The sequence below is a fragment of the Aquarana catesbeiana genome, linkage group LG01, assembly GCF_042186555.1.
Source record: "Aquarana catesbeiana isolate 2022-GZ linkage group LG01, ASM4218655v1, whole genome shotgun sequence".
Taxonomy (NCBI): Eukaryota; Metazoa; Chordata; class Amphibia; order Anura; family Ranidae; genus Aquarana; species Aquarana catesbeiana.
In genome coordinates, this window is record NC_133324.1 from 538,810,533 (window position 1) to 538,833,601 (window position 23,069).

The 23,069-nt window shown below is 45.3% G+C and overlaps 1 protein-coding gene across 2 annotated transcripts in view; it reads right to left on the minus strand.

Moving 5' to 3' along the window:
- The window catches only part of KDM4B (lysine demethylase 4B), a 566,075-nt gene that overhangs the window by 67,651 nt on the left and 475,355 nt on the right, over nucleotides 1-23,069 (minus strand). For both annotated transcript variants that reach the window (XM_073594890.1, XM_073594882.1), the window contains one exon: nucleotides 8,889-9,008. In XM_073594890.1, the coding sequence (XP_073450991.1) occupies nucleotides 8,889-9,008 (120 nt within the window). The remainder of the gene's footprint in view (nucleotides 1-8,888; nucleotides 9,009-23,069) is intronic.

Below are 23,069 nucleotides of genomic sequence, written 5' to 3' on the forward strand. Positions count from 1 at the left end.
CCGTGGTGAAGGACCCGATCCAAATCTTCGATGCCAACGGCTTCTGGATAGGTAAGTGGTCTGTGCTCTGCAAACTGAGGAAAGACCCTTCGGGGGACATCCAGCACCTGCAGCCTTTCTTCTCCCTGGGATCCTCCGCAGGAATCCTCTTCTACCCCGGCATACCCTACAACTGTAACAAGTGTGGGCAGCCGGGACACATAGGGAAGGATTGTACAGAACTCGCTTGTAAGTTCTGTAGGGTGACAGGCCACGAGACCAAGGACTGTCCGAGGTCCAAAGCCTGCAACCTTTGCGGATTGGCAGAGCATGTCTTCAGACACTGCCCCCAGAGGACCCGGACCTACGCTGGAGCCGTAAGCCAGGGTAAGCCATCCGGGAGAAAGCTGCCAGAAAAACCAAAAACCTCGAAAGGCCAAAGGTAAGTCCACTCCCGCCCCTCCTGCCCCTACCCCTGCCCCATCCCCTACCTCCAGCACACCCCCACCCACCCCCTCTGTGCCGGAGGAACCCCTCCCCACCCCTTCCCCCCCCCAACCTGTCCTCCCTGGAGGACTTCCCCACCCCCCTCCACCCCCACCAGTGGCCCAAGAGGAAGCCGGAAACGTAAGCCAGAGAGCCCAACAGCTGAGGAACCCGCCACCTCCACCAAACGGCCCAACGGGGTCCAACGCGACAGCGATGGACCCGAGCAAGTAGCGGAGGACCTAGAGTCTGCAGGAGAGGAGGAGGAAGGGGAGGAGATCGTGGTCGACCCTGAGCAGGACCTCCCCCCCAACGTTCACATCAGCCAGCAGATGATGGAGTCTGTCCTTGAGGAGCTGGGCCTGGCCCAGGACACAGGACAGGCAGAAGACGCAACGGAAGAGCCACCCCCCCTCCGGGGAGGTAAGTTCGGACCCTTGTTAACTAGACCCTCATACCCTTTTTCATTATGGCTGAGATCTCAATCTTTTCCATTAATGTGAGGAGTATCAAGGATACATCTAGAAGGCAAGCGGCCCTGACCTTTCTTTCAAGTCAGCAGAGTGATGTCTACATGCTTCAGGAGTGCGCCCTTCCTCCCTTGAGGAGGTACACTCATCTGTCCTCCCAGTGGACCCTTGGTCCCTCCTACTGGTCCGGGGGTGGCGATTGCAAGTCTGCAGGAGTAGCCATTCTGGTCAGGGGTGGGCGCTTCACGGTTGACTCTATCCATGAGCTAGTCTGTGGCCCTCTTTTGGTCATAGACGGCTCGTGACAAGAATGCGCGGCTGGAACTTTTCCAGACCCTGCGGACCCAACTCGTTACCACCAGAACAGTAGTGATCGGCGGTGATTTTAACTGTCCGATCGAGGAGGATGGGCGCAGCTCCAGCATATACGCAAAACTTGATGCTACTTCTAGGCTGCTCAAGGAGATGATCTCGGAGGCCTCCTTGCAGGACGCCGTGGGATCCATAGGGAAAGGGACCGTGAACTATTCGTGGTGCCGACCCGATGGATCTGTGCGTTCCAGGATTGACTTCGTGCTCACTTCAAGAACAGTCAAGCATCGTGAGTTCTCCATGGTCCCCTGCTTTTTCTCTGACCACAGGGCTATTCACTTTCGTGGTGACCTGGGCGAGGGCTTTGCCCGCGGACCGGGTTCCTGGAAGCTGAATAGCACCCTGCTGGAAAACGAGGAACTGATGGGGGAACTCCGGGAGGCCTATGCCACCTGGACGGAGGAAAAGAGATTCTTCGGAAGGGTAAGTGACTGGTGGGAGTTTGTGAAGGTTAAGCTGCGTAGCTTCTTTCAGGCAAGGGGACGCCAGCGTGTGTGCGCCAGGAGGAGGGAACTCAGGAGACTGCAGCGTCAGTTGCAGTCCCTGCAGGACCTTCATCACTGCGGCTGGGACGTTAGGCAGGACCTGGAGGACACCAAGAAGAGCCTGAAAGGACACTTCGAGGAAGAATCCAGGCACATTGTCTTCCGTGCAAAGGTGGAGAATCTTGAGAAAGGTGAGAAGTGTAATTCTTTCTTTTTCAGGAAACTTCACTCAGGACACACACCCTTGTCAGAGCTGCGTGACGAGACCGGAACACTCCAGAAGGGGAAGAAGGCTGTGATGCAAGTGGTCAGCGACTACTACACCAACCTCTACTCCCCGAAAGAAACGGACACACAGGCGGCCGACAGGTTCCTGTCAGGTATCTCTAACCAAATTGATCCTGCAGGTTCATCAACCGTCAACGCCCCCTTGGTGCTGGAGGAGCTGCACTCTGCCGCTAAAACCTTTAGGCGGGGCAGGACCCCGGGCTGCGATGGTCTCCCAGTTGAGCTCTATGTAGCACTGTGGGATCTCGTGGGCCTGGACCTGCTCGAGCTGTACGAGGAGATGGTGGTGGAGGGCAGAATGCCTCCGTCACTGAGGGAGGGGATGATCACGATTTTGTATAAGCGGAAGGGGGAGTGATCGGATCTTAAAAATTGGCGTCCGATCTCTCTTCTGAACATGGACTACAAAATCCTCGCCAAGGTCCTGGCCAACAGGCTGAAGTCTGTCATCGGACAGATCATCCACCCGGATCAGACTTGCGGCATTCCTGGTCGCAGGATTGCGGACAGCCTTGCGCTTGTCCGGGACACGGTCCAGTACATTCATGGCCGCCGTGTGCACGCGGCCCTGGTCAGCCTTGACCAGGAGAAGGCCTTTGACCGTGTCTCCCATGAGTTTATGTGCAGAGCTCTGCGCAGGTTTGGTCTTGGGGAAATGTTTTGTTCGTATGTAAATGTAATGTACACTGACATTTCTAGTTTGGTGCTGGTAAATGGCTGGAAAACTGACCCCTTTCCAATCTTGTCTGGGGTCAGACAAGGCTGCCCTCTCTCACCTCTGCTTTTTGTTTGTTGTATAGAGCTCTTCGCCCGAAGCATCAGACGGAACCCAGAGATCACCGCACCAGGACCGGACAGACGGGAGGTCAAGTGCTCACTCTACATGGACGACGTGACGGTGTTCTGTGCTGATCGGCGCTCCATCGACACACTCGCCCAGACCTGTGAGGACTTCGGCCAAGCTTCAGGGGCAAAGGTCAACTGCGGGAAGTCAGAAGTCATGCTCTTCGGAAAGTGGTTCCTGTCTTCTTCTGCACCAATTCCTTTCAGCATCAAGACGGACTTCATCAAAATTCTTGGGGTCTGGTTTGGAGCTGAGGGCGCAGCCCTGAAGTCCTGGGAAGAAAGACTGTCAAAGATGCGACAGAAGTTTGGACTTTGGAGCCTCAGAGAACTCACCATCGAAGGAAAAACACTGGTACTCCGCAGCGAGATCCTCCCTGTGTTGCAGTACCTCGCCCAGGCCTGGCCCCCTCGGGTTAACACCTGTAAGGCCATCACCAGGGCGGTGTTTCACTTCATCTGGAGCTCCAAAATGGACAGAGTGAAGCGGGCGGTTATGTTCAAGGAACCCCTCAAGGGCGGTAAGGGCGTGCCCGACATCGCTACACTATTGAGGGTGTGCTTTGCTTGTAACTGCATCCGCAGGACATTGGTGGACAGAACTGTGGACTCTGGTGGTAACTCTATGTCCCGTTTTTTCCTCCTGCCTCTATGGAGGACCCTTGGCTGGGACAAATGGGACAGCTCCATCCCCTACAACTGGGACACCCCTTGGTACTACTTGGACACCTTTAAGTTTATTAAGGAGCTGGGGCTACATGGAGTGAAGCCCGACTTGTGGAAGCCAAAAACTATCCACAAGTTGATCAGAGCATCGGACATTGTTGAGACTGTTCCAGGCCTCCCTTCAGCCACCTGTAAAGTGGTCAGGAGGAATGTTTCTTCCAAGAGACTCACCAACAGGCACAAAGATCTGGCATGGATGGCAATCCAAGGGGGGTTGCCACTCAGGACATTCATGCATGCCAGAAACCTGTGCAGATACAGGCACTGCCCCTTTTGCATCATCCAGGAGGAAACTGCTCTCCATGTTTTCTGGGAGTGCCCCTTTGCACAGGACCTGTTGAGGGCCCTGGAACCTGAACTCAAAGACTTTGTGCCACAGACTGCAATCACACACTTTGGTGTGTTGAACGGACTCTTCTGTGGAACTCATTCACAGGAGGACATTGACGGTGCCTGGCGGGTGCTGTGTTGCTTTAAGGACGCTTTATGGTGTGCCAGAAAGCGCCTCATCCACCAGCGGGAGAGGATGTCCATCGAGGACTGTCGCAGACTGGTTCACAGTCTGCTCAGAGACTATCACCTGATGGACTTCAAGGAGGAAGAGGAGGTCTGAAGATTCCCCCCCCCCTCCCCCGTGTATCCTTTGGCAGTTCAAATAAAGCTTCGGGCCTGTGAACTCTTTACTCCCTCCCCTGCCCCACCTTCTCCACCCCCCCCCCCCCCCATCACACCCGTTGCCCTTTATGAATGTTATTTGACTGTATGACTGGACTTTTTGTGAAATGTTTTTTAAGTACTGCTTTTAGGGTAATACGGCATCATGCATGATGTGATGTTTCGGGGTATTACTACTCTGCACAACACATTAGGCATCATACCGCAGGATGAATGTAATTTATTTGTATGCTTGGCAATGTATTGTTATGTAGTGTATTTATGCCCTGCATCGCAGTACAGATTGGAATGTACCCTGTTTAGGTATTTGTTTTTTGTATATTTTCTTGCAAAATAAAGTATACATTTTCAATCAAAAAATTTGTGTGTAGTGCAGTCACTATATTAGCACATTGCTTAACCACTTCATTACCAGGCCATAGTCAAATGACGGCCACAGATGGGATCTCCCATCCTGGGTGGCCGTCATAGGACGTCCTGGGATTCCCGGCCGTCTAGGGGGGGCGCGTGCATTGCTCGGGACATGGTGCGTGTGCCCGGCGGCCGCGATTGCCCGTTAACCGAGCAGGACTGTGGATCTGTGTGTGTAAACACACAGATCCATGTCCTGTCCGTTGAGAGGAGACCGATCTGTGTTCCAAGTACAGAGGAACACTGATCGGTCTCCTCCCCTTGTGCATCCCCTCCCCCTACAGTTAGAATCACTCCCTTAGGAAACATAATTAACCCCTTGTGCCCCCCTAGTGGAACACTGATCAGTCTCCTCCCCTTGTGCGTCCCCCCCCCTACAGTTAGAATCACTCCCTTAGGAAACATAATTAACCCCTTGTGTCCCCCTAGTGGTTAACCCCTTCCCTGCCTGTCACATTTATACAGTAATCAATGCAATTTCATAGCATTGATCGCTGTATAAATGTGAATGGTCCCAAAAATGTGTCAAAAGTGTCCGATGTGTCCGCCATAATGTAGCAGTCACAAAAAAAAAAAAAACGCAGATCGCCGCTATTACTAGTAAAAAAAAAAAATACATAAATTTTTTTAAAAAATGCCATAAAACTATCCCGTATTTTGTAGACGCTATAACTTTTGCGCAAACCAATCAATATACGCTTATTGCGATTTTTTTTACCAAAAATATGTAGAAGAATGCGTATCGGCCGAAACTGAGGAAAAAATGTGTTTTTTTTTTTAAAAATTGGGATATTTATTATAGCAAAAAGTAAAAAATAGTGTTTTTTTTTCAAAATTGTCGTTCTTCTTTTGTTTATAGCGCAAAAAAAACCCCGCAGAGGTGATCATATACCACCAATAGAAAGCTCTATTTGTGGGGAAAAAAGGACGTCAATTTTGTTTGGGTACAATGTCGCACGACCGCGCAATTGTCGTTTAAAGTGCGACAGCGCTGAAAACTAAAAATTGGTCTGGGAAGGAAGGGCGTGAAAATGACCTGTATTGAAGCGGTTAATATCCATTCACATCTATTATGTTAGAGTTTGTGTCATTTTGTCACATATATGTTTGAATCACATACAATTTTTCCCTTTTTTTTGCAATCATAGCGCTGCACTTATTTATTTTCTACCTACTTAGCTCTTTGTCTACAGCTGTGCCGGCTGCTGGATTGCAGGGTCACAGCGCAGTATACACTTTTCATTATTGACCCGAGCGACCTGGCCGGCGTCCCGAACAAAGCGGGAATCGGTTTCGATTGGGTCATCGTCAATTCCGGTTTACTCGGCTGCCAATGATGCAAATTTTAAAAATTCGTAGTATTTTGGCGATTTTGGATACTTTTAAGTGCTAAAGGAGGGATTTGGGGTCTTTTAGACCCCAGATCCCTCCATAAAGAGTACCTGTCACCGCCTATTACTGTCACAAGGGAGGTTTACATTCCTTTTGACAGCAATAAAAGTGAAAAGATTATATATTTTTTTTTAAATAGATAGTGTAAAAAAATAAAATAAATAAGAAAAAATAAATACATTTTAAAGCGCCCCCGTCCCCGCACACCAAAGAAAATGCATACGCAAGTCGTGCCCGCAAATGTAAACTGTGTTCAAATCACATGTGAGGTATCCCCACAATCGTCAGAGCGAGAGTAATAATTCTAGCAAAAGACCTCCTCTGTAACTCTAATCTGGTATGGAGATTTTTAAGTACCGCAGTTTGTCGCCATTCCACGTGTGAGCGCAATTTTAAACCTTAACAAGTTAGATATCTATTTACTCGGCGTAACATCTTTCACAATAATAAAAAAAAAAAAAAAATAAATAATCGGGCTAACTTTACTGTTTCTTTTTTTTAACCACTTGTTGACCAGCGGCTCGTGCAGGCGCAGTTGTGGGCGGGAGGCGGCGGCACGCTCTCACTCCTGCTGCAGGAGCGTGCCCACAGGTCGGGTGGACTCTATGTCCGCCGGTGACCCGCGATCACCTAGTACAGAGACAGATCGGGGATCTGCCCGTGTAAACAAGCGAATCCCTGTTCTGACAGGAGACATGACAGATCTACTGTTCCCAGTGATCGAGAACAGTGATCTCCGTCATGTCCCTGGTAGCTCATCCCCCTACAGTAAGAACACGCTGAGGGAACACACTTAACCCCTTCAACACCCCTAGTGTTAACCCCTGCCAGTGTAATTTTTACATCGATCAGTGCATTTTTATAGCACTGATCAATGTAATAATGTCACTGGTCCCCAAAAAGTGTCATTTGGGGTCAGATTTGTCTGCCACAATGTCGCAGTCCCGCTAACAATCTCAGATCGCCGCCATTACTAGTAAATACAATAAAAAAAATATTAAAGTCCCTAAATCTATCCCATAGTTTGTAGACGCGATAACTTTTGCGCAAACAATCAATATACACCTATAGTGATTTTTTTTTTTTACCAAAAATATGTAGAAGAATATATATCGGTCTAAACTGATGAATACATTTTTTTTATATTTTTTGGGGGGATATGCATTATATCGGAAAGTAAAAAAATACATATATTTTTTTCAAAATTGTCGTTCTTTGTTTATAGCGCAAATAAAAAAAACGCAGAGGTTATCAAATACCACCATAAGTAAACTGACCATGGTTTAACATGGCTGCTGAGCCCTGACAGCTCTGTCATCCGCAGCTCTGCTTTGTCCTCTTTTCCCCCCTCCCTCTCTGCCTGTCAGCTCCGTCCGCTATCCGGCCCTCCCCTACTGCAGTTATCATAACTTAGTGTTCTTTCTACCATCCCCCTCTGTTGTAGTAAATAATGTGCTCAAGTGTATGTGGTTTTTTTAAAAATAAGCGCTGCTCATGTGACCGGCCGGCTTTTGTCTCCTCCTCCTGGCTGACATCAGCAGGATATTCTCAGCCCCGCACGCTTTGCTGTCAGATAGAGAAAGGAGAGAAGCGGGCAGTCACGGTATTAAGCGGCGTATTTTTAAAAACCACATATACAGAGGGGATGGTAGAAAGAGCACTCAGTGGCTTAACCACCACTTCAATGTCATATTAAGAAGAAATATTGCATTTCCCAAGGAGTATGTGGAGAGAGGCTGCTCACTATGTGGATGCAGCAGATGAAATACTAAAACACTAGTCCAAAGCTCCAGCTTTGTTAGTGAAAACCTCTTCAACAATGTCAACAGGCCACCCAGGCCATGGCTTATGGTGCCATTGTGAAAGGCAGGCCCTCTGCATGTGCATCTACTATCCACTCTACTATGCTGCCAATATGAGCTGCCATAAAACTGCTGCTTCTCCCATCAGACTGACTCTGTTATATGTATTGGGTAATAGCAGCAGCGCTGCTCTTTAGTTCGACCCATTTGTTTCTTTTCCTGTCAGTATGGTACTAATTGTAGCTCTGCGGACATGTTTCTGGCGGTGTGAGAACAATACTGATTGTGTCGGTGCAGTCTTGTGTCTATTGTGCAATATAAATATGGCATTGTGTCTCTAAATAAGCCCCAAAATATATTGGCTTTTTAATAGCTTATGTATTACCGTTGATGTGGTGACCTTGATGCATTCTAAGTAACCCTGATGTAATTTGCTATTTCTCTGTGGTGCTCAAGACTTTGATGAGGCAATGCAGCTTTCACATATATTTGTAAATGTTGTGCAACTAAAATCTCTATTTTTGTTTTGCTGGCTAGCTAGTAAGCGTGCTGGAAAAAGTAAAAAAATAAATATATTTATATAGTTTGCTTCATGAAAAGCCCTTCCATATGCACCTTACTCCAAAAGTTAGATATAATTTGGGGTGTTTGCCATTTTTGTTTATACAGTATCTTTATTGCCAGTAATGAGACTGGCCTCCAGATTTATCGCCTACCCTTCTGTTTGGAATTTCCTTTTTCACCAATCTTTTTCAGTGTGTAATTGAATCATGTCCTGATTGATGGCAGTGTAAAAGGACAGCAGGGAAAATGGAGACACCGGGGGTCTGTTTAGATCCATAAAGAGAGTTTGCCATCTGCTATATATGCTGTTATCAGGGATAAGAAAATAATATAACATTTCACCATCATTAAATATAAGAATGTATTGTATTCTTACTCAAAAACATACTTCTTACCTGGTAAATTAAGCTGACATTTGATGAAATAAACTTGGCTTTGTAAATATTTTCGTCAATCCATCTAAGCTCTACCATCTCGCCCTCTGCTGGTGGTCCATCCTGAATGCAATCCCTGCTCTGAGACAAGGAGTAAAAAACATTGGATATATATATAAAACATAATTTAAGAGGTTTATCCAGTTCCAGTTCAACCTGAGTGAGTGTGGGTGCGTGTCTACAATTGTCTCTATCCCTGTACATTGTGTCTCATTAAGACGCTCATCTACAGTATTATACTATTATTTATTTAAGGTACCCATATAGCGCTGTCAATTTACGCAGCCCTCCACACACATGTACACTCACATGGGTCCCTACCCTCAAGGAGCCCACAATCCAAGGTCCCCAACTCACATTCATATACTAGGGCCAATTTTTGGACAGAAGCCAATTAACCTACCAGCATGTCTTTGGAGTGTGGGAGGAAACCGGAGTATCCGGAGGAAACCCACGCAGGCACAGGGAGAACATGCAAACTCCAGGCAGGTAGTGTCGTGGTTTGGATCCAAACCAGCAACCCTTTTTACTGCTAGGTGAGAGTGCTAACCACTACACCACTGTGCTGCCCATAGTAGTTAGTACATTTAAGAAAAAGACAGAATTTTGCCACAAGACTTTTGAGGTGTCAGTACACTAAATCTACAATGTATAAAATAAGTAAAATATTCATTTTATTACTGTTTTCCTAAAATCACATAAAAGATACTGAGAAGTCTACATGGGTTTATACATGCATACACCCATACATCTACCCTTAAGCATCCACTTGTCAACATAATTATCTTTGTAATGGTGAACAATGTATTCTGTAAAATTCAAAAGTAGCTGTCAAAAACACTGAAAAAGGGAGTTTAATGTTGTATTATTTATATATAATTAGCAGGCCATGAAATGATCAAGTGTTCGCAGTCTTACTTTGGCCGTACATTAGGAACTCAGGAGTATCCAAGTACATTAAAGGAGAAGTCCAGCCTGAGCTTGTTTGGCTGGGCTTCTCCTTTGGGTCACAGGAGTGCAACTAGTTTTGCACTCCTGTGACCCGTTTTCAGCAGAGAGCGGCCTGAAGCCCGCTCTCTGCTGACGTCACTGGAATCAGTCCCGCACCACGTCATCACGACAATAAAGCCGAGATCTGCCAGGTGCCAGGACTGATGCCTGTCTCAGCAAACTGCTGAGAAACTGAAATGGCCGCTCTCCGCCCCTCCACAGCTCACCGCTCCAGTGAGCGTGGAGAAGCAGAGAGGAGAGCTGCTGATTGACAGTCATAAATCTGTGAGAATCAAGCCATCAGGGATCTGTGAGAACCGAGCCATCAGGGATGTTCGATGGCTCGGTTCTCAGTGTAGAGATGCCGGGGGACAGATGCAGCATCGGTCAAATGCTGCATGCACCTAGGTATAAAAGGGGGAAAAATAAACCATTAAGACTTCAGAGTCCTGAACATACACTTGAGAGTTTAACATATGTGTAGCACCCTCTAGTGTGCTAGAAATGTGAATAGGTTTTTTGTTATTGTAGGTAAATGTATGCAGACTTGGCAGGCAGCCAAGCCTGCTTGTGTTTTGTTTCTTGGGTTGGGCAGAAAGCCAGGGAGAGCTGGATGACTCAAAAGGCAGCATCACTGAGACCTCTCCCCTATTTCCAGAACGTACTGAAACCTTCTGAAAAGATGGGAGGAGAGATGAGGTGGTGCTTCCTGGAGTATTCTGAAGGCTCTGACCAATCTCCAACTTGGATTTGCAGGGGGCAGGCCTCCTCAAATACTCTGGGTCAGCCCAGCTGAGAAGTTGTTTGGGTGGAAGCTGGAGAAGGAGTGTTAGGCTGTTGTGGCCTTTGAGGGAGCCCCCCCCAGTCTGGGGGGATGACCTTGGGCCTGGGCTCATGTGCGGACTGGGTCTTCCTAAAACCAACAGAGCTGTCCTGGCCAGGAGGCACTGGGAGCAAATAGCACAGCGGGAGAGCACTGCCAGGCAAGTCTCAAGAAGGAATAACAGGAACAGCCAGGAGAGCTGCTGAGTTACACAGTCAGGACTGGGAGGCATGCCTGAGAGGACTGGGTGCAAGCAGTCTGGGATGGGTGCAGACCAAGTAAGGGGGACTGTGGTGGCACGGGCAGTGGAAAGAGACAGCTGCAGCCAGGAGGGCTGGCAGGCCTGAAGAGGTGGTACTGGGATCAGTAGCCATGTGGGACAGCTAGCACAAGGACTACCATATTTTGCTACACCACAGGGGCCCGCAGTCCCTGCCTGCAAAGGGCAATTGCTTTGGGCCTGGCTAAACCAGTGTCAGGACTTAAATTCAGTGCGAGCTGGTCCTGGGAGTTGTAGTTCTACAAGAAAGTCTGTGCTGGAGGTAGAAAGAGAAGTGGGTACATGCCAGATGTATATAGTTGTGTCCCTGTAGAATTTCTACTGATCAAGTGGGCATATCATATGTACCCTATCCAAGTTATAACCCCCTCAATAAAAACAAGTGCAAGAACTATTTCTTGACTGCTGTATGTCTGGAAATTTGTGTGCCTGGCTGTGCAGGGTGAGAGACGGACCACAAATCACCAGCAACCCCTATGGGGGCATAGCTACATATGTGTAAAAAGTAGCAGCCTTGAAAATCTGAGAAACAGACACCTGATGCTGAAAAACCCTAAGCACTAACTGTATTGGAGTGTGCTTTGAAAGGGAAACAGGGAACCTTGTCCTTAACTCCAGAATTTTTGTTTAATAAGTTTTTATTGAAGACAAGAGAAATAGTACAAATTACTTTTAAACGTGAACGCAAGTAGGTCTTACAATGATGTAACATCCATAATCCTATGGGTCGCAAATAAACATGTTAATCTGCCTAATGTCAGGCCTTTCGTTCATTTCCATTATGATCCTACTATGCGTCAGTGCCATATCTTGTCATTAACTTTATCATATATTATGAGAGAAGAACAGAGGAAAAGAAAAAGTAGGGGAAAGTATGAAAAGGGGGAGGAGAGTTAGGGAAATGGGGGTAAGGGGGGGCGGTGTTCGTCCCGGTCGGATCCCTCACATCAGATAATCAAAGCAATATAACGTTGCGTGGACAAAGCCATAATTTCCACGTAGGCGGAAGTGTATTTGAAGGCAAACCAACAGGACCATATTTTTTTGCCAAGTTCAGCATTATTTCTGATGGAGTATGTTAAGTCCTCCATATAGTATATGTGATTTACCTCTACTAGCCATTGACGTAGCGTAGGTATGGATGCTTTTTTCCAAAACCGAGGTATGAGGGCTTTAGCAGCATTTAATAAGTGAGGGGGTATAGATTTTTTGTATGGTCCTATTGGTCCGCCTATACAATGCAGTAACACTATCCAGGGGTCATTAGGAAGCTCGTACCCCTGAATGTATGGTATAAGTATGGTCAGTATGGTCTAATAAGCGGACAGTACCACCATACATGGGCATGTGATGCCCGTTCTCCACATCCACGCCAGCAGAGCGGTGATGTTAGTGGAAATGATTTATGTAAAACCATTGGGGTATAATGCCACCTTTTTAGGAGTTTGTAGATTACCTCTGCAAGCTTGGAGGACATTGAAGATGAATGAGTTAGAAGGAGGATTGTAGATTTTTGAGTCTCCGTCAGATCTTTATGAAGATCCTTCTCCCAGTTGTGAATAAAACTAGGGTAGCCGATGGAGGCAAGTGACCTTAATGCTTGGTAGAAGTACGAGAGAGGTTTCTCAACCGGATGGTCTTCTGCAAAGGCCGTTTCTATCGATGTAAGATTGGAAATTTCCCGCAAGGGTTTTGGAAGAGCCTGAACGAAGGCTGACAATTGAAGATATCTCCATTGATTCATTAGTGATATGGCTGAGGTGGATGTGAGCGTGGACAGGGGTACAATGTCCGAATCCTTAGTGACATGATGTAGTAGGACTGCGTCTCCAAGGTTCCAGGAATGGAGCCTAGGATCTATATTCCCAGGTGGAAAGTAGTTATGACCAGTCAAGGGAATCAGGGGAGAGTTGTAAGGCCAATTGTGTTTTTTGCACAATGAGTCCCAGATCATTAGGGTGGAGAGTGTAATCGGAGAGGTACTTGTGGATAATGTTCTAGGTTTCCTTGGTATCCAAACCTGTGAGTAAAGATCTGTACTTAACTCCAGAATGAGGAGTTCCGAATTCACCTAGAGGTAGTGGAGTGGGAAGCAGGCACTCCATATATATCCTTATAATACACAATTTTTCAAAAAAACAGTGAGTGCACTGCCTGCCATAATATGGTGACATTTACACCTGCTCAGTTTGCACATCAAGACTGGATAAGAGCCAACTCTACTGCCCAGGTGCAATGGGCACCATCAGAATTTTTTTAAAGGTTAATTAATGCTCTTAAGATACAGTCGCTGAATTTACTGCCTACCACAATATGTTGCCCTTTGTACCTGCTCAGGTTGCACAACAAAGTTAGGTTACATAGTTACATAGTTAGTCAGGTTGAAAAAAGACACAAGTCCATCCAGTTCAACCATAAAAAAAAATATCGTACAATCCAATATACCCAATACTATACCCACAGTTGATCCAGAGGAAGGCAAAAAACCCCAGCAGAGCATGCTCCAATTTGCTACAGCAGGGGAAAAAATTCCTTCCTGATCCCCCAAGAGGCAATCGGATTTTCCCTGGATCAACTTTACCTATAAATGTCAGTACCCAGTTATATTCTGTACATTTAGGAAAGTATCCAGGCCTTTCTTAAAGCAATCGACTGAGCTGGCCAGAACCACCTCTGGAGGGAGTCTATTCCACATTTTCACAGCTCTTACTGTGAAGAAACCTTTCCGTATTTCGAGAGGAAATCTCTTTTCCTCCAGTCGTAAAGAGTGCCCCCTTGTCCTCTGTGTTGACCGTAAAGTAAATAACTCAACACCAAGTTCACTATATGGACCCCTTATATATTTGAACATGTTGATCATATCTGCCCTTATTCTCCTCTTCTCAAGAGTGAACAAATTCAGTTCCTCTAATCTTTCCTCATAGCTGAGCTCCCCCATGCCTCTTATCAGTTTGGTTGCCCTTCTCTACACTTTCTCCAGTTCCCTGATATCCTTTTTGAGAAAGGGTGCCCAAAACTGAACTGCATATTCCAGATGAGGTCTTACTAATGATTTGAACAGGGGCAAAATGATATCTCTCTCTCTGGAGTCCATACCTCTCTTAATACAAGAAAGGACTTTGCTCGCTTTGGAAACCGCAGCTTGGCATTGCATGCTATTATTGAGCTTATGATCTACCAAAACACCCAGATCCTTCTCCACTACGGATTCCCCCAGTTGTACTCCCCCTAGCATGTATGATGCATGCATATTCTTAGCCCCCAAGTGCATAACTTTACATTTCTCAACATTAAACCTCATCTGCCACATAGACGCCCAATTAGACAGAGCATTGAGGTCAGCTTGTAAATTGGAGACATCCTGTAAGGACGTTATTCCACTGCATAGCTTGGTGTCATCTGCAAAGACAGAAATGTTACTTTTGATCCCAGACCCAATATCATTTATAAAGATATTAAAGAGTAAGGGTCCCAGCACTGAACCTTGGGGTACACCACTGATAACCTTAGACCATTCAGAGTAAGAATCATTAACCACTACTCTCTGAATTCTGTCTTTTAGCCAGTTTTCTATCCATTTACAAACTGATATTTCCAAGCCTGTAGACTTTAACTTACACATGAGCCGTGTGTGCGGAACTGTATCGAACGCTTTTGCAAAATCCAAGTATACCACGTCCACAGCCACCCCTCTGTCCAAGGTTTTACTTACCTCTTCATAAAAAGAAATCAGGTTTGTCTGACAACTTCTGTCTTTCATGAACCCATGCTGTCTGCTGCTTAAAATGTTTTTTTCCAGCAATAACTAGTCTATGTGGTCTTTTATTAAATGCTCCAGTATCTTCCCGACTATAGAAGTTAAACTAACAGGTCTATAGTTACTTGGTAAAGACTTTGATCCCTTTTTAAATATAGGCACCACGTTCGCCCTGCGCCAATCCAGTGGTACTATTCCCGTCATTAATGAGTCCCTAAAAATTAGATACAATGGCTTTGAAATTACAGAGCTCAATTCTTTTAGGATCCTGGAAATATTCAGTCTTAGGTCTCATGCAAACATTCTCAATGACCATGCTGCAGCAAGTATATTTCAAATACCTGCCTGTAGACCAGAGTGGCAGGCTGAAAAGAGCCAAGGCTGTTAGCTGCTGTAAACAGGTATTCACAAGTTTCTGCACATCCAGTGGTTATCTGCAGGTAGGGATATATGTTTGCCCTTGGACGCAATCTCTCTGCATTCAGAGTCAGACATTTGTACCTAACAGGAGGTAACCACTGGATGTGCAGATACTGGTTTACAGTAGTGGTCAGCCTTGGCTTTTTTCAGCCTGCCACTCAGGTGCACAGGCTGAGCAGCTGACAAAGATTGGAACACCTGGGACCCCAGCTGTAGGTATTCATGGTATACTTGCCGTTCCATGGCCATTTAGGATATATGAATAAGACCTAAGACATGGGTCGAATTTCAAAATTATTTTCTTATGAAAATCTTATCTAAGAATTTTCGTTCAAATTTCGCACCATTAGTGGGCTGCAGCAACAGCCGATTTTCATGTGGCCATCGAATTTTAGTAAATCGGGCATGTTGGAATTTTTTTTAAAAACTAACAGTTTTCTAACCAATGATGGGAGAATCATGCGAGAAATGTAATCAAAAAAGAAATGCGCAAGAATAGAAAATCCCCAGAAAGAAAAGAAGATTCCCAGCCACAAATTCTTTTCTGTAGCAAAAGGAGGTGAATTTGAAGGCTTGGTTGGTCGAATTTCGAAACCAATGGTGGCACCATCGGATCACAAAAAGCACATTTCTGATTTTCAAAAGAAAAATTATTTCGAAATTTGACCATGTATGGCCAGCCTAAGACTGGATATACAGTGGGGATGGAAATTATTCATACCCCCTTAAATTTTTTACTCTTCGTTATATTGCAGCCATTTGCTAAAATCATTTAAGTTAATTTTTTTCCTTATTAATGTACACACAGCACCCCATATTGACAGCTCCAAGATGGTGAGAAATAAGATTTTTTGGTCTGAGACCATGATAGAACTTTTTGGCCTTAATTCTAAGCGATACGTGTGGAGAAAACCAGGCACTGCTCATCACCTGTCCAATACAGTCCCAACAGTGAAGCATGGTGGTGGCAGCATCATGCTGTGGGGGTGTTTTTCAGCTGCAGGGACAGGACGACTGCTTGAAATCGAGGGAAAGATAAATGCGGCCAAGTACAGGGATATCCTGGACGAAAAACTTGTCCAGAGTGCTCAGAACCTCAGACTGGGCCGAAGGTTTACCTTCCAACAAGACAATGACCCTAACCACACAGCTAAAATGACGAAGGAGTGGCTTCACAACAACTCCGTGATTGAATGGTCCAGCCAGAGCCCTGACTTAAACCCAATTGAGCATCTCTGGAGAAACCTTAAAATGGCTGTCCACCAACGTTTACCATTCAACCTGACAGAACTGGAGAGGATCTGCAAGGAGGAATGGCAGAGGATCCCCAAATCCAGGTGTGAAAAACTTGTTGCATCTTTCCCAAAAAGATTAATGGCTGTATTAGATCAAAAGGGTGCTTCTACTAAATACTGAGCAAAGGGTCTGAATACTTAGGACCATGTGATATTTCAGTTTTTCTTTTTTAATAAATCTGCAAAAATGTCAACAATTCTGTGTTTTTCTGTCAATATGGGGTGCTGTGTGTACATTAAGGAGTAAAAAAAATGAACTTAAATGATTTTAGCAAATGGCTGCAATATAGCAAAGAGTGAAAAATTTAAGGGGGTCTGAATACTTTCTGTCCTCACTGTATATATTCTGTTTAGTTTGCCATGCGTTTGGAAACACACAGATGTGAATGGAGCACTTATTGTTCTTGTGTAAACACAGCAATTTCACTTTAAGGCCCCATTCACACCTAGCTTTTTTCTATGACTCGCATAGGGCACCGGTTGATTTCAATGGGCTGTCCTACACATGGCAAAGTAACATTTTTTACTGTGCGTTTTGCTGCATTTTTCACGTGGCAAAATGAGTGTTTGCTTTTGTATTTGTTGTGCACTGACAGCACAACTAGTTAATTCTAGAATAATAAAGGTGGCCAGACACTATGCAATCTAATTGTACAATCTCTGTATGATTTCCTTTAGATATACCAAAACTATAGGAGGACACACCATATATCCATTCACTCTGTATCCAATCAGGCAGGCCTTGCACTGCATCAGGGGTGCCTGGTCTGATCTGAAATCACCAATCTGTAATATGCTGTTAGGTGCACCAAGACCTGCTAAATGAGTGGGGGTACTGAGAAGAGATGACTTGATATGAGGACGCTTTTTGTTCCAAATAAAGGCGTTCAAAATAGATTGTAATTTTCTTAGTTGCTGGGGCAAGAGCGGGAGGGGCAAAGTCCTGAAAAAGTAAAGTATGTGTGGCAATAGAAACCTTTTTTCGCTAGGGCGATCAGTCCAGCCCATGAGACTAAAATTTTTCATGTCTTGGGATAAATTAAGCAGTTTTTCAATTAATCGGTTGTAGTTAACAGCCAGAATGTAGTTGGAAGGTGCAGTCAGGTGTACACCTAGGTAAGGTAAGGCGTAGTTTGGTGCTCAGGAGAAAGGAGTTTAACTAGAGATGAGTTTTAGAGTCAAGCTGAATGTCCAGCAAAGATACAGAACCAAATGTTTCCTCAAATTTAGATTTTCTGGGGAAAATACGTTAAATACATTTTAGTGCAAACCAATATTAATTACCCTTTTTCTTAAAAAAATAAGGTTGTGTCAAGCAAAAACAAAAAAAACAAAAATCAAAAACACCAAATATGCCAGTCAAACCTATGTGTCCCGCAAAACACAAAAAATTAAGATAATCAAATAGATGATGCTTTAAATACCTTCACAGCAGATCAGTTTAGCGTTAAAGTGATATTAACCGATTCCAGTCCGGCCTATTGCAGGACGCCGCCAGCAGGAACCTCTGATCCCTCCGGGCGGAATATTAAGCTCCCCCGGCCACGCCACTCCTGCGGCAATTGGGGAGGAGGCGTGTCCCTCGGACACAGTGCATTTCCAAACAGGGTAAAGAGCCAATGAGTTTTGTGTATGGTAGAATAGTTTAGGTACCTAGCCTATATGCCCCGAGGGGAGGGCCCTTAAACCTAAGTACCTAGGTACTTAATCTACAAGGTCATTTCGATTGTAGTAGAGGGCCATAGTTTATATTAGAAGGGGAGGGGGGGACAGAGTAGAGAGGGGAAGAGAAGATGAAATTGACTCTTTACCATGTGAATGGCTGTGTCCAATCGCAGCCAGTCACAAATGTAAACAAACCGCGGTAAATCGCGGTTACCGGGTTCTCCTCCTCACACACCGATCCAGCATGAGGAGGAGATCGTGGGAACAGTGAGTTACTGATTTACAGTGTACAGTACTGTGCCCTGATTGCCCCAATAATAAAGAACAACTGCCTGTCGGGCAAGCCCATCAGCGCACCAGCCGGGCAAGCCCATCAGAGCACCAGCCGGGCAAGCCCATCAGAGCACCAGCCGGGCAAGCCCATCAGAGCACCAGCCGGGCAAGCCCATCAGAGCACCAGCCGGGCAAGCCCATCAGCGCACCAGCCGGGCAAGCCCATCAGCGCACCAGCCGGGCAAGCTCATCAGCGCACCAGCCGGGCAAGCCCATCAGCGCACCAGCCGGGCAAGCCCATCAGCGCACCAGCCGGGCAAGCCCATCAGCGCACCAGTCGGGCAAGCCCATCAGCGCACCAGTCCGGCAAGCCCATCAGAGCACCAGTCCGGCAAGCCCATCAGAGCACCAGTCCGGCAAGCCCATCAGAGCACCAGTCCGGCAAGCCCATCAGAGCACCAGTCCGGCAAGCCCATCAGAGCACCAGTCCGGCAAGCCCATCAGAGCACCAGTCGGGCAGCCCATCAAAGTGTACCTGTCCTGAAGCCCATCAGTGTTGCCTGTCATACAGCCACCATGTCCAAAATATAATTTTACTACTGAGGCATATCAAATCCTAAGCAAGATGGATGAGAGCAGCAGGGAGCTCTCACTGTCCGATTCTGATTTGGAATACAAGCCCATCAAAAACAGTGGCCTGGCAACTAAATCGGAGGAGGAAGCAGTCCATCCTAAAAGATGATGCTCTGAGGCACAGGCAGCCACCAGCAGCGCCATACACCTGAATGGCCATTGGGGTGTATGGCGCTGCAGGTGGCTGCCTGTTCATCTATTTCGGGTGAATAAGCTGTACACACACAATTACGAATCTCCTGAAGAAGCTATTTATCCTAGCGAAACATGTTGAGAAATACATTTTTATACAGTAGATATATCAAAATTTTGGTCTGATTATATATTCTTTTATCTAGAAGATTGTTATATCTTATTTTAACATATGTATTTAATAAAATGTCTTATTTTTTATTATATATGAAATAGTTGTTTATTTCTTTAGGCACCAATGGCGCTAGACCCCAGGATGAAAGGCCCAGCACTGGAATTTCATGCCAGATCCGCACAGCCAGGTGTGCAGGTCAACAATTTTTTCGAAATAGATTCTTTTTTTTTCCCTGACGAGTCACTGCAATGCATTGTGTACCAAACTAATCTTTTTGCCCGACAATGCGTTGATAACAACCCCAACTCATGCTATGCCCGTCCTTTCGAATGGAGACATCCAACAGTGGAGGAAAACCTGGAAAAAGGGACTTTAAAGGTGCCTAAAGACATAAACAACTATTTCATATATAATAAAAAAATAACACATTTTATTAAATACATATGTTAAAAAAGATCTAAATCTTCTAGATAAAAGAAAATATAATGATCAGACCAAAATATCGATATATCTACTGTACAAAAACATATTTCTCGACATGTTTCGCTATGATACATAGCTTCTTCAGGAAATTCAAAATTGTCTGTGCACAGCGTATTCACAGATTTCAGATCAGTATGCGAACACACCAGGGCCTCCAGACCGTCAAATATTAAGGATATCAGTGTGTCATAGGAGAACCAAAGGTACCCATCTAGAAATCAATAACACATGAAAGGCTGGTTTAACAAATTTGGAAGCTGTAGTCTCCATCAACCACCAGAGGGAGCCATTAGGCAGTAATAACCAAAAAGCTTGCAGCATTCAAAGCAAGAAAGACAGAGGCAGTTCAGAGATAATTACAGAGTAGGTGAGGTTGAAAAAAGACACAAGTCCAACCTATGTGTGTGATTATAAGTCAGTATTACCTTGTATATGCCTGCATGATGTGGTTGTTCAGGTGCTTATCTAATTATCTAAGTTTTTTAAACTATCGATGCCCCCCGCTGAGACCACCACCTGTAGAAGGGAATTCCACATCCTGGCTGCTCTTATGCCCCGTACACACAGCCGGACATTGATCGGACATTCCGACAACAAAATCCTAGGATTTTTTCCGACGGATGTTGGCTCAAACTTGTCTTGCATACACACGGTCACACAAAGTTGTCGGAAAATCCGATCACTCTGAACGCGGTGACGTAAAACACGTACGTCGGGACTATAAACGGGGCAGTAGCCAATAACTTTCATCTCTTTATTTATTCTGAGCATGCGTCAGATTTGTGTACACACGATCGGAAATTCCGACAACGGATTTTGTTGTCGGAAAATTTTATAGCCTGCTCTCAAACGTTGTGTGTCGGAAAATCCGATGGAAAACGTGTGATGGAGCCTACACACGGTCGGAATTTCCAACAAGGTCCTATCACACATTTTCCATCGGAAAATCCGACCGTGTGTACGGGGCATATCAGTAAAGAACCCTCTACATAGTTTATATATAAAGAGAAGTTCCCCTGAGTGGACTTTAAAGGCACTTAAATGTATTTAAGAGAATATAACGGAGTATGTAATAATATAAAAGTAAACGTAAAACCTCTTTTCTTCTGACTTCAATCTCTATTACCTGGCAGCGCAACTATCGCACTTCTATTGCTTAGATAAGTGCGATAAAGATCGCTATCTGACCCCGATATGCTCCCCACATGCCCATCTATACACTCACCCATTTCACATTATTCTCAGAAACCCTGCGGACCCTAGGTGATGGGAAGTCACAAGAGCTTATTATGTACTCATTGCAAAATCTGGGCAGTGGCGAGACGCAGACTGAATATGCCATCCACACACTCGCACACGCCACTCTGGGACAACCCAGGTTTAAAGGCATTGTTATTCATACCAGACCATAACTTGTGGATCGTCCGAGGTGTGAGAAATTTGTCAGAGGTCTATAATGACAATACTCTGAAATTCTTTCAACAGCTTAAGGATGAATTTAATCTCCCTAATTCCATGCATTTTCGGTATCTCCAGCTCTGTCATGCTCTTCAGGCCCAGTTTCATGATAATCCACCTAACCTAGAGCAATTGGATATTCTCAACATAATAAGGGGACAAGACCCCTCCAAACTCATTTCAATTTTTTATAATTCTATCCTTCGCCCCACAGCTACGATACTAGCTTACGGGTTGAAAAAAAAAAATCGATGGGCTGGCGACGTGGGGGAGCTGGAGGATGATGAGTGGGAGGACGTGCTAGACAACTGCAAAACAGTCTCTACTAGGCTTTCAGATCGTCTGACACAATTATATATTTTACATAGATCATACCTGACCCCCCTTCGGCTGGCTAGATTCAGACCAGATCACAGCCCCTTATGTCCCAGATGTGACAGTCCCTCTGGCACCTTCTTTCACCTTATATGGTCGTGCCCGGTGATACACGACTATTGGTCTCACATAGTGCAATTCATACACAATGAAATGGGATCTCCCCTGAAGTTGTGCCCCAAACAATGTTTACTGGGAATTTTCTCAGACCCAGACTCAGACAAATTCCATATCATATTCCTACTGGAATCATTGTTTATAGCTAGGCTGTTCATAGCAAGGAAATGGTTAAGGGTAGATCCACCGACACTTCAGGAATGGATAGTTGCTGTCAATAATGTCTTGCCCTATAAAAAAAGAAGCATATGCCCATAGGGGCTGCCCCACCAAATATGGGACTCTTGGTTGGGAAATGCGGCCACGTGCAATGCAGCAACTGAAAATACCCCAGATTGTTAAACACTCAACCTATTGGGTAACATATCTACAAAAAACCAAACGGTAATTGTATTTAACTATATGAATTTTTTTTTTAAATTGTTTATACAGTGGGGCAAAAAAGTATTTAGTCAGCCACCAATTGTGCAAGTTCTCCCACTTAAAAAGATAAGAGGCCTGTAATTGTTATCATAGGTATACCTCAACTATGAGAGACAAAATGTGGAAACAAATCCAGACAATAACATTTTCTGATTTTTGAAAGAATTTATTTGCAAATTATGGTGGAAAATAAGTATTTGGTCAATATCAAAAGTTCATCTCGATACTTTGTTTTATATTCTTTGTTGGCAATGACAGAGGTCAAATGTTTTCTGTAAGTCTTCACAAGGTTGTCACACACTGTTGCTGGTATGTTGGTCCATTCCTCCATGCAGATCTCCTCTAGAGCAGTGATGTTTTGGGGCTGTCGCTGGGCAACGGGCTTTCAACTCCCTCCAAAGGTTTTCTATGGGCCTGAGATCTGGAGACTGGCTAGGCCACTCCAGGACCTTGAAATGCTTTTTACGAAGCCACTCCTTCGTTGCCCGGGTGGTGTGTTTGGGATCATTGTCATGCTAAAAGACCCAGCCACGTTTCATCTTCAATGCCCTTGCTGATGGGAGGAGGTTTGCACTCAAAATCTCACGACACATGGCCCCATTCATTCTTTCATGTACACGGATCAGTTGTCCTGTTCCCTTTGCAGAGAAACAGCCCCAAAGCATGATGTTGCCAGCCTCATACTTCACAGTAGGCATGGTGTTCTTTGGTTGCAACTCAGCATTCTCTCTCCTCCAAACACAACGAGTTGTGTTTCTATCAAAGAGTTCTACTTTGGTTTCATCTGACCATATGACATTCTCCCAATCCTCTTCTGGATCATCCAAATGCTCTCTAGCAAAC